General features: G+C 34.3%; 2 protein-coding genes across 2 annotated transcripts; one reads left to right on the forward strand and one right to left on the reverse strand.

Moving 5' to 3' along the window:
* The first annotated feature begins 3940 nt into the window (after positions 1–3940).
* On the forward strand, positions 3941–7997 carry LOC18612602 (alpha/beta-Hydrolases superfamily protein). The gene is made up of 13 exons (XM_007049484.3): positions 3941–4203; positions 4289–4343; positions 4445–4500; positions 4602–4702; positions 4882–4951; positions 5109–5178; positions 6141–6197; positions 6319–6386; positions 6487–6567; positions 6698–6775; positions 6979–7134; positions 7368–7520; positions 7655–7997. Exons 1-13 carry the CDS (start codon positions 4024–4026, stop codon positions 7736–7738), a joined length of 1209 nt encoding a protein of 402 aa, XP_007049546.3. The 5' UTR covers positions 3941–4023; the 3' UTR covers positions 7739–7997.
* A 940-nt stretch (positions 7998–8937) lies between these two features.
* On the reverse strand, positions 8938–16548 carry LOC18612604 (GTPase Der (DUF707)). The gene is made up of 14 exons (XM_007049488.3): positions 16297–16548; positions 14288–14410; positions 13920–13979; positions 13729–13830; positions 12811–12891; positions 12563–12681; positions 12365–12466; positions 11352–11468; positions 11044–11109; positions 10814–10880; positions 10385–10438; positions 10208–10297; positions 9510–9548; positions 8938–9390 (listed from the first exon to the last, which is right to left on the reverse strand). Exons 1-14 carry the CDS (start codon positions 16318–16320, stop codon positions 9277–9279), a joined length of 1158 nt encoding a protein of 385 aa, XP_007049550.1. The 5' UTR covers positions 16321–16548; the 3' UTR covers positions 8938–9276.
* Positions 16549–17458: the final 910 nt, after the last annotated feature.

Here is a 17458-nt window from a genome sequence, read left to right on the forward strand (position 1 = left end):
CTTGCACCAATTTTGATAAGCTTCAAGATCACGATGGTGTTGAGCTATATTTCCTGGTTCTAGTTTTTGAAGGATATATCAAGAATTTCCAAAACCCTTGCTCATCTAAAAGATATTGGATTTTACAAGATCAAATGTCATAATTTTCGTCATTCAATTTCTCATATTTGTTCAAATCAATCACAATGTTCTTAAAAAATCATATTTAGCTACATTTTTTTTGAAAAACTGAGAAGGTATATTGTTACTAATGTTAGCTGCATAACAATGAGAAAATATCCAAAAGAGGGGTGAATTGGATTTCTAAAAATTCTTTTCAACAAATCAAATTTTTAATTAAAACAAGCTTGAAGATAAGTTCACAAATTTGTTTTCACTTTGAAACATACCAAAAGTAATTTAGTAAGCAAATTAATGAATAAGCAAGTTGAAAACATATTTTTAAAACTCTTCAAAGTAAAGTTCACGAATATATCAAGGTGATTCAAAAGTAATTTAAAAAGTAAATTAAAGAATAAACAAACTAAGAACAAATATTCAAATCTTTTGAAAGTAGAGTAAAATGCGGAAGTATAATAAGTGAAGTGTGAATAGGAAATGCTCAAGTTCAAGGAGTAAAAAGAAGAGAGATAATACACAAAGAATTTATAAAGGTTTGACCCTCTCCATTAGTGCCTACATTCTTTCCCTTAGCAAGTTAAGGAGTTTAAATCCATAAAGGTTCAACCCTCTCTATAGGTGCCTATATACTCTCCCTTAGCAAGCTAAGGAGTTTAAATCCACTCTTTAAAAACAACTTTTTCAAAACATTAAGCATAACCTTTACAAAGCACTACCTTTTATGGATGAAGTATAACCATTGCCTTTTTAAGGATAAGCATAACCTTTAGACACTAACTTTTAAAAGCTAAGGAACAACCTTTTTCTCTCTTTCAATTTCGAATAGCAAGGGTACTTGTAAAAGGTGGATTTTTCTAAGTGGATACAATGGAGATAGAGTATAATGAATACAAATGATAACAGGCTCAAAGATAGTTTGAAAGCTAAATGGAAGAATGTGAGTTGCTTGTTTTAACTTGGTTTCTTTTTCTTTTTCTTCTTGTTCCTTGGCTCTTGATCAAATGATCTGTTTCTCAACTTTCTCTCACTCAAAATGTGTTGGAGAAGTTTTTTTTATACTTAGAAAAAGTTTGGAGCTGTTCGGGATGATTTGGTGGAAAAAGTTTGGAGTTGTTCGAGATGATTTGGTAGAGGAACTAACCATATTTCTTGTCTTTTTCGTGTCTAACAGCTATTTTCTAGAGTTTGAGAATCGATCTATGGATTTGTTAGAAGTCAATTCTTCTTGCCTCTAGAGCATTCTATTTTCTAAGAATTGGTCAATGCATTCTTGAGAAGTCGATTCTTCTTGCGTCTAGAGCATTCTGTTTTGTGAGAACCGATCAATGCCTCTCCAGAAGTTGATTTTTCTTTCACTTTGGGTGTCAAATTCAAAATTCAAGTTTGCTTTTGCTTGTTTCATTCTTCTCCAATTATCCCATCATTTTTTCTTTTCCAAGTTTTTGAATTTTTCTTTTGCAACTTTGAGAATCGATCGTTTGATGCTTGAGAAGTTGATTCTTGCTCTTCTAGTGACTTTTGTATCTTCAAGAATTGATGTTTCCTTTTCAAGAAGTTGATTTTAAAAGCTTGAACTTGAGATTTAAAGTGTTCAAAAGAATTTTCTTTTCACACACAACCTCAAACAACAAGTTCAAAGATCAATCAAGTATGAAAACACTAAAGTACTTCAAAAATATTCAAGGATCACTCAAATAAGAAATTTTGATAATTTTTATCATTTCAAAACTCTAATCATTTTAAAGCTAACATTTATTAATATTTCAAAATCAAGAGGGGATAAACATATCCAAGTACAAGCATAAAAAACCGTAGCAAAACGAAAACAATATGCGGTAAAGCAATTACTCGATACTACATCAAGATAACTTAATCCTTCCAAGTGGAGGGCAAAATAATGCACAACAGATATCAATAATTAACACCATATGATAATATTTTATCACATAAATTCAAATCAAATAATGAAAATAATATACAAATTATAAGATAAAAAATTCACTCTGTTTCCAAGCATCTCTTACATACAAGTAATAGTTTCTTTTTTAATAGGACAGAGGTCCCAATGGAGGGACAGTTGTCTTATTAAAAGTTGGCTACAGATGTCCATTCATCAACTTTTTCTGCCATGGAAAGGGGTACCTCGCTTCAAGTCCTCATATGGAAAAACTAATTGGCTGGTCACCCCACCACCACCACCCCCATCCCCACCCGCCCCCCGGGCCCGCGCTTCACGGATTGGATTGTTTTGAATTCGAATGGCATATATAGGCCCACAATGGAAGCGGTAGCGGCAGGAGGTGTATTTCGAAATGGGCGCGGAGGCTACTCCCTCCGGTTTGGTAAATGCACAGCTTATAGAGCTGAACTTTGGGGAGTTTCTAAAGGATTAACCCTTGCTTGGGACCTGGGACACGGAAGAATCAATCTTGAAGTTGATTGTATGTTGACAGTTCAAGCTATAACATCTCCTTTATCACATCCCTGCTCCAACTCAGATCTGATCAAGGCCATACAGAATCTTCTTCACCGCGAATAGGATGTGAAAACTCATCACATTTTTCGTGAAGGGAATAATTAACAGATTTCATGATAAATTTGGATTTTTTTCATAACATCTTGGTTAATTTATGATAATCCACCTTTAGGGTCTACAAACTTGCTTTTGTCTGATGTGTTGGGTGTTTGTTTTCCACAATTGATTAGAATATAAATTTTTTCTTAAAAAAAACTACTTTAAATAATTCATGCGCAAAAGTTAGTTTTAGGAGTAAAATTTAAAAAATTTCACTCAACCAAAACCTCCCACTTAGCATGGCATACCTAGACATGTTATTAAATTGCATATTATAAAAAAATGAAATAATTTTACTTTGATTAAATATGTGTTAGTTTTTTACCTTTTCACGACTAATGCAAAGTGACTCTAAGATCTTGATTTTGAACGTGTTATGAACTCATGGTGAGAAACTGCTACCATAGAATTGAGTAGTAACCACACTCTTTCATAGTACAAGTAACTTTAGCCTAACAATTGGTTTTTCTCCAGGGAGGAGAGATTTCTAATCTTGTATTTTAAGAACACTCTTGATGAATTGTTGACGTTGTTTGGTGAACACCTGAACCTATTTATTACCCTTTAAAAAACACCGGATTACTTTTACTCAGATAATCTTAATAATATTTTATCGGATAATGTTAATGTCTAATAATTTTGATAATTCCAATATATCAAGATCAAAAGGTAAACTATTATTTTAGATAGTCTTATCCAGATAGGGTGATTATCATGGAAGTTATCTTAAAAGTGCAACATAACAATTGACTTGAGTGTTGCCATATTCAACCATCTTTTGAATGGTTTTGATCCTCGAGTGAAATTTTGATTAAATCATACAAAATGGTAGTCAAAAGAGTTCCATATCATGATTGACAATTAAAACTACCAAAAGAAAACTATTTGTGCTTTATGTTCATAGAACAGGAATCCTATTCTGTCATACTCCTAGGCTATTGACAGTAGGAACCAATTTGTTCATTTCACTATGTACATAATTTAAAGCCAAATACATAATTGACTCAAATATTGTATAATGGCAAAGATTCTGTAGTAGGAAAATAGGAAAAGAGTGTTTAGGATTGGGGGAGAAATAACAATTAAGTAGAATTCCATTAAAGGTATGCTTTTCCTCATAATGAACATTGTACGCACTATTTTCTTTTATGTGTAAAAGGAGAAACAAAATATTAGATGTGGAGTGCCACTGCACACAACATAAGTTAATCGCAGCCAGAGAATTCCTATCCTCGTCACAGAGTCCCGCTTTAATTGAAAAAAAAAAAAAAAAGAGGCAACGGCTAACCGTCTCTTTGTTTGTCATAACTCTCTCTTCCTGAAACGTTATGGCAATCCAAGGCAAGCCCCCTAGCCTCTTTTGCCATCAGTTTCAATGCTCCCTTTACTCTCCTACTGCTTCTAAATCACTTCTCTTCGGTGGGTCCTTCCAATCCAGGGCTCAACATCTCTGTAGAAAACCTCTCAGACTTAGCTGCAGCAGATCAAACGCCAATGAGCCACAAGATGTACTCTTTCCTTTTGAGCTCTTTGGTGTACATTACTATTGATTCAAACCAATAATTTGTATGTAAAAGATGTTATATTTTGCAGGATTATCTGATTGATGCACCTGTTTCGGCTGGTGATGGTTTTTCTTTTAGTGGAGGTAAGTATACATTCATATGACAATTAATTTTTTTTCTTAAAAGTAATGCAGTAGGTAAGAACTTAATGATTGAATGAAAATATTTTTTTCTTTTTGTACAGGAAAATATTCAGATGAGGCAAACCCATCTGATGAATGGTTTAAGCAAGGAAAATATGTGAGTAATGCATGCCTGCAGTCTGCAGATTGCCTGGGTTTTAGCTCTTAATTAGACAATGCCTTGGAGGTCTTTATTTTACTTAAAATGTCTGCTTGTAGGTTAAAGCTCATCCAGTTGGTGGCACTGGTGAGAAAGCTAAAGATCCAATTTTTGGACTAACCATGGGAGCTGGCTCTCAAGCCTCAGGAGATGTTTTTAGGTAAATGAAATTATTACTTTTAAATGCTGTTTTATAATTGATGCCGATAGGTTTAACATTGGTTTCCTTTTATTGAGTTTGATTATTGTTTTTTCTTAGTATTGATTTTAGGTTTCCATGAGGTCTGATCATTTGCAGGATTGAAACATGCTCTCTATCTATATGATTTTATGAAATAGATGGTTTTGCGTGGAAAGTGGAAACGCTGACAATCATACCGTTATTTTGATTCATGGTTTCCCTTCACAGGTTAGTCCATTTCAATCTTACATTGTGTCTCAATGATTAGGAATCTTGAACCTCGTCGGTAACTAGCTTTGAGGTGCCTTTCCATACGGTAATACTTATCAGATCCTGGTCGAATTATGGTTGGTCTATAAGTGTGATGGTTTAGTTTTGTTGACAGGCATACTCCTATCGCAAAGTCCTTCCTGTTCTCTCCAAGAATTATCGTGCTATAGCTTTTGACTGGCTAGGTAAGATCAGATATTCATTGTGAATTATATCAGGAACGACCAAGTTCCGAATACAGTCATAGTTTGTGGTCTCGGTGTCTTGTGGGAAACTGTGAAGAATTCTTTGGTATCATTGTTTAAAGTAACCAGTAATGCCGGCTGATATTAATTGCACTTGCCTAATAGCCTCTAAAATCTAATTAGTACTTTTTACGACACCGTAAAAGATGTACGAAATGGAGACTCTGTTCTGCTTAGATGATACTATCTACTTTTATCTGATCACCATGTGAGTAAATAAAGGTTTGCTTTCGTTATGTATTTATGGTAAGAGGAGATTCATGTATTTTGACATAATCATCATTTAATAGGGTTTTCTAGAGAAATTGTTTACTCTTAGCCCAGAATTTGCTTCTAAAGGTGAAAGAGTTCAGTTTAGCTTACAAGCCATGGCAATTAGCAGATGAAACAGAAAATCATTGCAATTGTCATACAATCTTTTTTTTGAAATTTAATTGTCATACAATCTTAAAAGGCATACAGATGCTTGTTTTATTTTTTGCTGATTTTTCATCTTCATATAGATGAGAATATTTTGGGTGCATGTGCTTTACTTCATGATTGAGTCTTCAAATACCATAAATCACATACAAGATTGTCTTCAATGGACCGCTTTTGGTGATATCATAGAAGACCTGCATTTTGAATTCCTTAGTACTTAAAAATTTTCATTGAAGACCTGCATTTCGTAAGTTAAGACCTACGGATGGAGAACCTGGATAGTACTTTTAGCCTTTTGGGACAGAATAAGTATTCATTATTATAAAGCAGATGATGACGGTTTATAGGATTTCTCAATGTTGTTTCTTTCAAATATTAATCTCCTTTAATTTTCAGACTGCATATCATCCATACAGTTTTAAATTAATATAAGGTAATGGTGACAGCTTCTCTGCCTGCTTCTTACATCCCTTGTTCTACAGGTTTTGGATTTTCTGATAAGCCTCAACCCAGATATGGATTTGACTACTCATTGGGTGGTAATTGCTTTACATGCCTGGAAATTAAATCTAGTTTTGACGACTTTATTAACAAAATAAAAGCGTAAGAAATGAGAATAATGCTTATCTACATCCTCAAAAAAATTTTCATCCCTAGCAGAATATGTCTCAGCATTGGAGTCCTTTGTTAATGAAGTTGCTCCGAATAAAGTTTCACTTGTTGTCCAGGTATGTTGTCTTTCTGTATATATAGACAAGTGGACATAGAGTTAACCTTGTAAATTATGTAACATATAACTAAAACGCTTTTGATCTTTTATGTTTTCAGGGCTATTTTTCACCAGTGGTTGTTAAATATGCCAGCAAGCATCAGGAAAAGCTTAATGATCTAATTCTCCTCAATCCTCCTGTATGAACATCCTGAAACTTTAGTACTTGCATTATTGACTTTCCTTGTGCTACCAACTATAGTTTGGATTATATAACTGTAACCAACTTGGCATACCTAACAATTACTTTTTTAACCTTGGTTATTGCAGCTAACAGCCAAACATGCCAATCTTCCCTCGACATTATCCATATTCAGCAACTTTTTGCTGGGTGAAATTTTTTCTCAGGTAAGCACGAATGCATGATATATATGGAATTTACTAAACAAATGAGGTGTCTATGCTACAGCATATGTTTTCTTGCATGTACTTGTGTTTATGAAATGGAATATAGACAACTATCAATTCATTTTCATAAATTATTGTTTAACTGCTCCTAAGTGGTACCATGTAACAAACATTTTTAATGGCTTGTTCTTCTGCTGAAATAGGATCCTTTGAGGGCCAGTGATAAGGCCCTGACCAGCTGCGGTCCTTATGCGATGAAAGAGGATGATGCAATGGTTTATAGAAGACCTTATCTCACATCTGGCTCCTCTGGATTTGCACTAAATGCAATCAGTAGGGCCATGAAAAAAGAGCTTAAGGTGGATTTATCATTTATAATTTTAATTGTTTATTTTGTCCAAGTTGCACCTAACAGCTTCGACTTTGAGTCTGTGTTCACTCTTTCGAGGGAATCCTCTACCATAGTAAATTCCATTGTGTTGATTCATTAATATAGCATTTGTCTGTTTTATCTTTCGTATATTTGTCATCATAGGAGGTGCTGCTAAAAGCTCTTCTGTCTACCACATTATCATGGTTGCTTATTTGACAGGCCTATGTGGAAGAAATGAAAGTGATTCTTATGGATAAAAGTTGGAAAGTTCAAACCACAGTCTGTTGGGGCCAGAGAGACCGTTGGTTGAGCTATGATCAAGTAGAAGATCTCTGCGAAAGTTCAAACCATAAGCTGATTGAGCTTCCAATGGTACAAACTTCCCACATTACTGTTCACCCTTAGATGACTTCTGTGATGAAAAAATTACAGCGGCATGTTTCTGAGGTCTCACGTGCAGAAAACAAATTCACATTACTGTTCACTTGACTGGTTGCTTTCTGCAGGCAGGGCATCATGTACAGGAGGATTGTGGTGAAGAAATTGGAGGAATCATTTCTGGAGTTATCAGCCGAAGGATCCTCAGGTGATACGTTATGATTGCTTTTGAGCTCTCGGCACTCCAAACAGTGATTCTTATTTCGTCCATGAAAGCAATTTCATTTTAAGGCTTAAGCCTTTTAAAGCTTGCATTCCACGCAAGATTCGTTTGAGCTGTGTTGACATTCTTGTAAGAAATCAATTATTTAGAATCATTAGCATGCCTGCAGTGGGGGACCGCTAGTCCAAGCAATATTATTCCCCTTGAGAACTTCAAATAAAGAATCTTTGCCTTTCCATGGATTTAAACTTCTCAGATCAGTTGTAAAAGGTTGCAGCCCATAATATCTTCTCAAGTGGTAGGATAATATCTTTATTATGTAGGTTACTTGCCGGTTGAAAGGTAAGATGCATTGATTTTATGCCTTCCCCCTCAACTCAGCTGTTTCAATCAACAGATAAAGCACTCTCAACAGGACAAAAATCAGAGAATCACTAAGCAAACAAAAAGATTCTTTGCATCAAGAAAACATGGTGGTTAGGCATAGCTAACTATTGAATAGCAAAGGTTCAACAAATTTAGGAGGTTCTACCTTCCCACATTTGAAGTCAACCTTCTCATACCACTAAACATGCAGTCTTTCCAACAGAAAAATTAAGGAGAAAAACGCAAAAGATATTAAAGAGAAAGCAGAGAGGGCTTATACCACAGCGTCACCAGAAAAAACACAAGCAGCAGCACGAGGCCCCAAGGCACATCCCACCCTCCAGCATGACGAAGACCGCTCAACTTGGTTGTTTTAAAGTTAGCCGTGGCTAACCCATCCTTAAATTGGTTGAGGATGAGAAGCGAAAGCAAAGCCCACAAAGCGAGGAGTGCCTGCACGATGATCATCCATTGCTTCCGCCCAGACTTGTAGCTTGAAACAGATGGAAGAATCAAGAACAGCAAAAGGATGCAGGAAATGGTGATCAAAGGCAAAGGAAGCCCCATTAACATTGTGGCCACGCTTGGGTTTTTTTGGTTTTGCTTAATGCTTAACCTAGGCTTCCCATGCAGTTGTAGTTAGCAACCAACCAGCCCTTTATATATAATAATTGGGTTTTTGGTTTCGTAATAGCAATACATTAATTTCATATTTTCTTGAGTCGATAAGTTAAAAGATCTATCAGAGTTAAGCATGCTAGGAAATGGTCCAATTATAATTTAGTCAAACAGCAAGGTATCAGTGAAACAAAAGCTTCAGAATTGAACAAAAAGAGGAGACTGATTTTCGGGGTTTTTTTATTTTCATAATTGAAATTTGCATTTATCCATACAGTTGATCTTCATCGTCCGGTAAAACTATCTAAATAAAAATTAGCCACAGCCCAAGGGTTTGCTACAATAAAGAAGCTTTTAACAACATTTTCTGGGTATTACATAACTAATTTAGTGTATTTATAGTACAACACAAGTTTCCTATAGATGCTTTTTGAGTATAATTCTTCTTGTTTTATTCCTTGCTTTGAAAATGCCCCTGTTTGTGACTCTTTGCATGCACGTTCAGAACTGAATTCTTCCTCTAATCCTCTTATATGATCATTACTACTGCTTTTTTGTCGATGGTTCGTACGGATCAAACCAACATTTATCTTGCTTCACAGCTCTCTTCCATCTGTTTTTGAAGATCTCTAATTCAATGAAGGATTGCTTTCTGACCTGTGGAAAACAATTTTCCAGACAATGAATTAATGAATGCCAAGAGGCCTCTGGCCATCAATAGCTATAGAGTGAAGTGCGCTTGAAAGCTGTGCATAAAGAGTAAGTTCAAGGCTTACCTCAGATCTTCCACCAGGCTCACTGGAAGGTGATGGTACCTGCAAATCCAAAGGCCATTAAAGAATAATTAGGAGAGAGAAAGAATTGCATGGTCATCCCCTTAGTTTAGAGCAAACCCTTTCGGTCACGAAACTTAATCCAACCCAGTATGAAATCAAATCCTAGGCTCAGGTTGGACATGATTTGACTTGTAAACTGAATTGGGTTAGATCACGTTAGACTTGAAAATGGTATATGTTCTGATTGGACTTTGTTAGATAATTATCATCTGAAGATGGGGTTTGTACAGATTGCAATGCCTCAGGTATAGAACTACTCATGCGGTATTGTCAATATGATCCACAAATTCTTGAAGAAGAGATTGCTTTTCATCATTAAAGACTTAAAGTATCAAGTGTATAATGGATGAGACGAGCAAGTGGTATGAAATAACTCATGGTTGACCTAATGTTTGCCTCTCTGTTACCCTGTAATGTACAATCAAGGTCTAGGGTTCACCCCCCTCCCCCTTGGCCTTGTCCATATGTATTAAAAATAAAGCATATGATCCAGGGGAGCCTTTGGAAAATGCTAAATCCATCTCTGGATTAAATTGAGATACAAGCAAACCAAAGTTTCAAACATTGTAAGCACTTCAGTCGATTGATCAAATTGAGGAGCCATATCTACAATGACATTAATTAATAAAGTTTCTTACCTCGTTTGCTGCCACACCTCCAAGGGTGGGAAGAGCATTGTGAACTAAGTACTCAGAATCAACAATTCCGATTTTTTGAGTTCGATCACCCTGTCAAATAAAGCTTCATAATAAGAAACATCTTGAGAATATCTTTTATAAAAAGAAGGAAAGGCATGATTGAAGGTATAGAATTGCCTGTGCACAGTAACCAAGCTGAAAGTCCACTCCCCATCCATAAACCAGGTCACTCTGAAATGGGGAAAACCAAGAATGAGAGGACAGATACATTAATGGCTAAGCTTTATGAAAAAATAAAGCCGTGTTAGACAGGCTTTTAAGGAACTTAGAAGTTTATTCACATTGGACCAAACCATATCACTGGTAAGAAGGATCTAAGCTGCATTGATTCAACCGAACAAGAAATATCCCACCTTCCACCTTATTCTTAGAAATTTGAAATAAACAAACAACCTGACCATCCCTGCATTATCTTTTATTTGAGCCATTGACATTAATAACATAGCTATTAAATTATAAAATGGTCATGATTGTTTACTCTATTTTAATCAACCTTCAATTTTTTCTATTAGCATTAGTATCAACTTTCTAGTTTGGATAACGTACCTGAATCATATGCCATGCACAGCGCCAAGATGCTCTGGAGAAAACAGGAGCCATCATTTCTACAAATCTGTAATATGCAATGTCACTTTCTTTTAGTCCATGTGAATAGATAATTAAATTGCGTACAGCATATTGAGCAAGAATTCAAGGAAACTTTAAAGTAAGGAAAGAGGTATATATTACATATTATGGGATTGAACTATCAACAGAAAAAGACAGGTAGATATTACCCTGTACAAGGAGGACCTGTGCTGTTTTCATTGCATCTCGTCCTACCAATCACCTCGTATGTCCTCCTGTCAAATATACACAAGTTAGAAATATGCACAGAAAGGTTTACTTCGAGTAAAAGCAGGGGATAAAAGTGATAACAAGCTTCCAGAAATTCATGAGAATAATTATACAAATCAAGTTATTACTAGGATAAGCTGCCCAGCTCTACAAATGCAATTAACTTAAAGTAAAAGCACTCCAACATTATCATGAGACAAAACATTTCCTCATTCCCGAATAGAATTTAGTTAGGAAGATAGTGAACCTGTGTACTGTTGATTTTTTGTCTCTTGCTGTAATTGGATGATGCAGCTCTGACTTCTCAACATCAAGCGCAGGCTGTGATATTTCAAGTCCTTCCTTTTTAATTATTGAAAGATATCTGCATTTTAAGTAATTAAGAGGAGAGAATCAGTTTTTAAATGGTTATGAAGTAAATCCCCAACTTGTCTCCCTTCTCCAAAGTGAAATAAACTAAAGTATTTGGCGTTTGTGATAATTAAGCTTCGTGTATGTTGCCAAAAAGAACTAAAGTTTCAAGCATTTTTATTGTACTGGATTATAACCTTTCTAGTTACCCTTTAATGATTCTATGAATAATGATGATAAAGTTTTCGATAAGGCCTTGTACAGAAAGGTCTTCAAAATTTATTACAAAGGTTTGCACACCTTATGCCAGTGTTTAGCAATGAACTTCGGGGAGATGCAGAATATCATTTAAAATCAAAGTAAAGAAAATTTTATATTTTCATGTACATCCACTTGTAAACTTATTTACAAAACCCAAATGTTTTTGAAAGCCGTGAGTCTTTCGAAAATATGGTTTTACACAATTAACTCATGTCTTGATGCGTTATCATCAAAGTAAAAAGGTCTTTTAAGAACATAATTTCGATAAAAATTGTGCTTTAAAAACAAAATTTAAATGAATATGGTTTTTTAAACATATTTTTAAATGTGGTCTGATAAATAGATAAGTTTAACGGACGATGGGTCTGGGGAATATGTCTTTTTATTTAGCCGGCCATAATTATTGACTAGATTTTTGTCATTCCCTGCCCACAGGCCAGGCCTTGATGAGCCATTGAACCTTCAAGCACAGCACAATCTTTAAACTCTGAGAATCAAACTTCAGTTTCTTACAATTAGATGTTAGTTCTGGTGTAGGTGAAGCAGTGATGTAAACCAATTTATATGCTTTTACAAGCAAGCAAAGGATTGTATCAAATCACTACTAAAGGATATGAAAAGCAACAAAGCAAGACTTGCACAACAAACCTTGCTGCATTAAAGTGATCGACTCCAAGGTCTTCATCCCACAGGAAGATGTAGGAATACTCTGAAACAATATCTGGATGTAAAAAGCGCTTTGCAAACCACCTAATTCATGAGAGCACATTATACTGTGCCAAGTTATCCAGAACTGAATCGACATATATAAAAGATTTTTCAAATCTAGAGCTAATGAACATTTACCACTTAGTTTGATTAACAGCAGACACGTGTATAGCAAGGTCATTCCACTCTAAGTCCTTCCACTGGTCCACAATCCCATCATAATGGAAAAGCATCACAACAAAATCACTCGCTGGAAACTGTGACATGGAACAAAAGGAGGAAAAAAGGGATGTATAACATAAATCTAACTTAAATAATGCAACAAAAGAATGACATTTAGCATAAATCTAAAATAATAACGTAAAATATAATGTCTTTCTTTTCACCTTCTTGACGATTTTGTTGACACTTTCTTTTTGCTTGATTCCAACTGCAATGGCTAATAAGTTCATTGACAACTTTGGCTTCTAAACAAAAGTAAAGGGGAATGGATTAATGAAACAGCTATATTACAAATGTCCATTATAAAATCAACTTAACATGTTGAAAATAACAAAATACAAAACTTATGACGGAACAGCATTGTTCTGATGGAGGATGTAAACTGAGAAAGAAAGGGGAATAGTATGTCTCTTCTTATTACTTTATATGAGTTTTAAACTGCATTTTTAACAATAGTAAAGGACATATTTGGGAAAATAAAAAAAGGGTAAATACATACATAGGCTTAGTCACTTAGCCACAAGTCTGCAAGAGTATAGCCAGATAGCACTAAAGATTCTAAAAGCTTATCACAGCTTGACCAGAAAACCAAGTCCCAATCAATGTTCCCATTGTTTTACCGTTGACAGTTGGCAGCTGATGCTTCTTGTAAATTTAAAATTTATAGAGATTCCAGACCAGAAAAAACAAACTAGGCAAAGTTGTAAACCACAGTAGATAAAAATGGAGGTCAGAGTTTAGTCAGATAGGGAGAGTCCAATTGTGGCAATATCCAGTGCTAGAAGTGGAAGAAGACACTGACACATATGGATCGTCTCAGCTTACAAAATGCTAAACTAAAAGGAACAAATGCAAATCTATATGCCACTAACCAGACTAACCTGAAGCCAAATAGTCTGAAATAAGAAAAATAAAGTCATTATTAGCTAATACCATCTTGCAAAAGGAACAGTAATTGTGCAGCCATAATGGTTTAGAAGACAAAGTGGACAACTGGAAAAATTGTAATGCACTTTCACTGGGGAATGCATAACTACCAAAGGATTAATGTTGTCATTAATATAAGCAACAAAACAGCTTACCTTCTTATTCTGTAGGCCCCATAATGGTCGCATTTCCAAGTCAGATGTCTCAGAAATAATTCCCTTAGGTAATGCCTCACTTCCATAAGCCCTACACTGAGTCTAAGCTCAAGCGACAGGAAAAAGGAATGCTTAAGAGATTCATGTACACAAGTAAAACATATACATAACATAAAATATACCAAACAAACCTCACAAATCTTAGGTCTTTTATACTGCAAAACAATAACTGATCTCCATCCTAAAATTCTCTGCACAAAGAAGGCCCCAATTCACACATTATTTACTTGATTATAGGAAACATAATACAGCAGTTTGCAAGAAAGGGTTGGTATGGAGCCTTTTTTTTTCCCCTTATTTTAATAATTAGATTAAAACTTACTTAGGCATATTTAGCATGCATGAAAATTACAAATAGATAAAGAAAATAAATGAAAACTACAAATAGGAAAAGAAGTAACTTCTGAGTTCTGTCGTCAGAGAAACCAAGAGAAAATCCTTTCTTTGTGAGGGTCGGTTAGATTTCAACTTTATGCAAACCGTGCTTAGACATGTATACCTCTTTATAGTCTGTGATTATAAATGCACTTCCTATGAAGAAGGCTGCAGAAAGCAAAAGAATCATGGGGAGGAATCGGTGTGTAAATAATCTCTGCCTTCTAGGTTCTGCCTTTAGAGATATCTGAGAACAAGAGGAAACAAAGAAGATAAGACAGGATAAGATGCAAAATAGTTTTCATTTTATTTTTCTTTGAAGAGGTTGCACTTCAGACTACAGAGACAAAAGGAAAATGTTCTTCCAAAACCATATTCGAGGGACCATTTATGAAAATTATATTTATTGTTGGAAGCATTAATGAGAAATGAGACACATACAATTTTATCTTTCCTGACAGCAATCCCAGGCTTCCAAAGAACAAGTAAAGACAGTATCATAGGTTTTGCATGCCAATATTAAGAAGTTTCATAAACTACCACTCAAAAACAATTAAAAACAAGTATATCTCAGGGTACAATTTGTTAATGCAGGTAGTTGGTATGAGGAGTAGTTAAATTCCTCAAGATGCAAGGAGGAAAAGGCATTCATTAGGGGTTCCAACAGAGTTGAGATATACCAAATAAAATTTAAAATTTATTTCTACTTATAAAGTAATATTATTAAGCATCAAACTCAACTAATTTTGATAATCCTGCTAAAACTCCAAGATATATTTACTCCCCTGCACCCTCCCCTCACCCCCCACACGCGCCTCCCCCCCCCCCCCCAAAAAAAAAAAAAACACAAAGAATATATATATATACATATTTATATATAGTGCAGATCATATTAATTATAATTTAAGATTTATACAACCATCCATGTATGAAAAAAGAATTTCATACTAAATAAACCTCTCAAGTCATTCTTATTAAACACGCAACAGTTATGAAAACAATAAGCATTGAGCAACTTCCTCAGAGTGATCGATAAACCTACACCAGCACTCAAGCAATATTAATATTATTGTGGTTGGGTCAGGGGGGAAAGGGTCACTGGATCCTCATCAAGAATGCTGTTAAAAGCTTTCAATTTTTCATTTTTAAGAACTCAAACATTCAAAAATGTAAGCAAGCCTACAAGATTACTGTGTAAAGAATATATAGTCTGGAGCAAACAAACCAATTACCAGAAGTGATAGTACATAATCAGTACATGGATATGTACTGACTGTTTATTCATTCAGACTGTTAGGTGTATCCACTTATCTTATCAATGACTGACTGAACCATTCAGTTTCAACTCTAATTTATGGTATAACTCAAAACTCAAAATCCACCTTGTTTTCTGTTTGATTTGAAAACTTATTTCTTAAAAACACTTCAGTGGACATTCTGGGAAAAAAAACTCAAATTCCTCCCTGCACTTCTATAGTGATTCGTGCTAGTAGTATGACTCTTAGACTGAGTACCAATTTTCCTGAAAGTGACATAGAATTTTAAATGATATCACTAAAAACCAAAATGGGAAAGTCCCTGTGCATTATTTTTAAGAACATGGAAAAAGAAAAGTTAGTTATTTGGCATTTTCATGCTTCCAAGCAGTGCCCCAGCGGTACAGCTGCTTCAGTTTAATGAAGATGTTATTTTATTTTTATTGAAAACAATCCTCATACCCCCGATCCAACTCATTTACACGATCCAATCCTTTCCTTAACCAAGCAAAGCATGGAATGGCTGGCCTTCATTTCTAAATCATTAAGCTTTTTCTTTTCTTTAACTTTTGAACTGAGGACCAAATATACTGGATCAATCATATGCAACTTGTCATCACTCATCAATCATAACATAAACAGTAAGTTAACAACTACTTAACAATTCCATTCAGAGAACAAACTAAAACAAAATCAAACCCAAAAAATAATATTGCAAACATCTTTCTAAAGCCAGAGAGCAAAACCCAAGAATATTTTCCATGATTCCTTTAGAGAAAAAAAAAACTTTTGTCAAAACCAAGAGGCCCAAGAAACAAAATAACAAACTTTCATAAGACAAACATGGGGCAATAAAATAAAGATAAGAGAAGCTTACAGAAGTTGACATCCTCTTCTTCATCTTGATCTTCCATTCAATGGGATCGTAGTGTTGTTTTTTTGTAGGAAAAAAAAAAGCAGTGCAGAGGCGAAGGAAAGCTTTAAAGTTACTTACGACTGTAAAAAGTGTTTTTTTTTTTTTTTTTATGACTTTTTTTTTTTTTGACGTTTTAAAACAAGGCAAAGACAGAACAACGTGCTCTCCGCGTGAGAATTACACACGCCGTTGCCTGCGGCAATGGATCTTCCATGCTTTCCTTTGCGGGTTAGAAAAAAAAAATAAAGAGGAAAGAGGTGTAAAGAGAATGAGAATATGTTTATTTTTTTATAGATAGACTTACAATAAATTAGTACTAGTATTTTATTTTTGATAATATTTTAATTAAAAATTAATAAAATCTTAAATATAGTCGTATCATTAGGTAATATCGTATTTTTTTCTATGGTTACATATAGAATTTATAAATTTAATAAGATGTGATCCTCATGATCAACAAATTAATGGCAGCTGGTTTTTTATATTTTTACATTAAAGAGTTAAATTTATATTTTAAAACTATTTTGAAAGAAGAATTTAAATTCTTAACTTTAAGATGTAATTATCATCATGTTATGGTTTTAACAATAATTTTGGGTTCTATCATTTTAGGAATATATATCAACAGAAAAAATCAAATACTATTTGGATATTTTGTAATTAAAAATGAAATACTTTAGATTTGATATTAATTGATAATCATATTTTAATCCACGATTTAGTACTTAAAATTAAATCAAGAATTAATAATAAAGAATCCCTGTTTTCATTGCCACTTGCAAGTGATAAGATCAATTATTATACTAAGGCCTTTAATTTCACTTTAATTATTGTGCACAACGTCACAAGTTCTTTCCATTGGTTTAAAAGGGGAGCTATCTCTTCTATCATTAGATAACTCATTATCTTCAACGCCCTTAGCCATATTTGCATTTTTCTTCGCCACTTGATCTCTTTTCTTTTGAGGGTCTTCAAGATAGAAGAATTGAATCATTCATAACTAAAAAATAACTTGAATTAACTTGACTCAACATACTTTAAACTAGTTAAGCAAAAAAATGAAAACTGCCTAATAAAGTATCTAAAGCTCAAGATTTAGCTTTTTTTGTACTCAAAATGTGAT

Source organism: Theobroma cacao, chromosome 1 (assembly GCF_053813885.1).
Source record: "Theobroma cacao isolate CCN51 chromosome 1, ASM5381388v1, whole genome shotgun sequence".
Taxonomy (NCBI): Eukaryota; Viridiplantae; Streptophyta; class Magnoliopsida; order Malvales; family Malvaceae; genus Theobroma; species Theobroma cacao.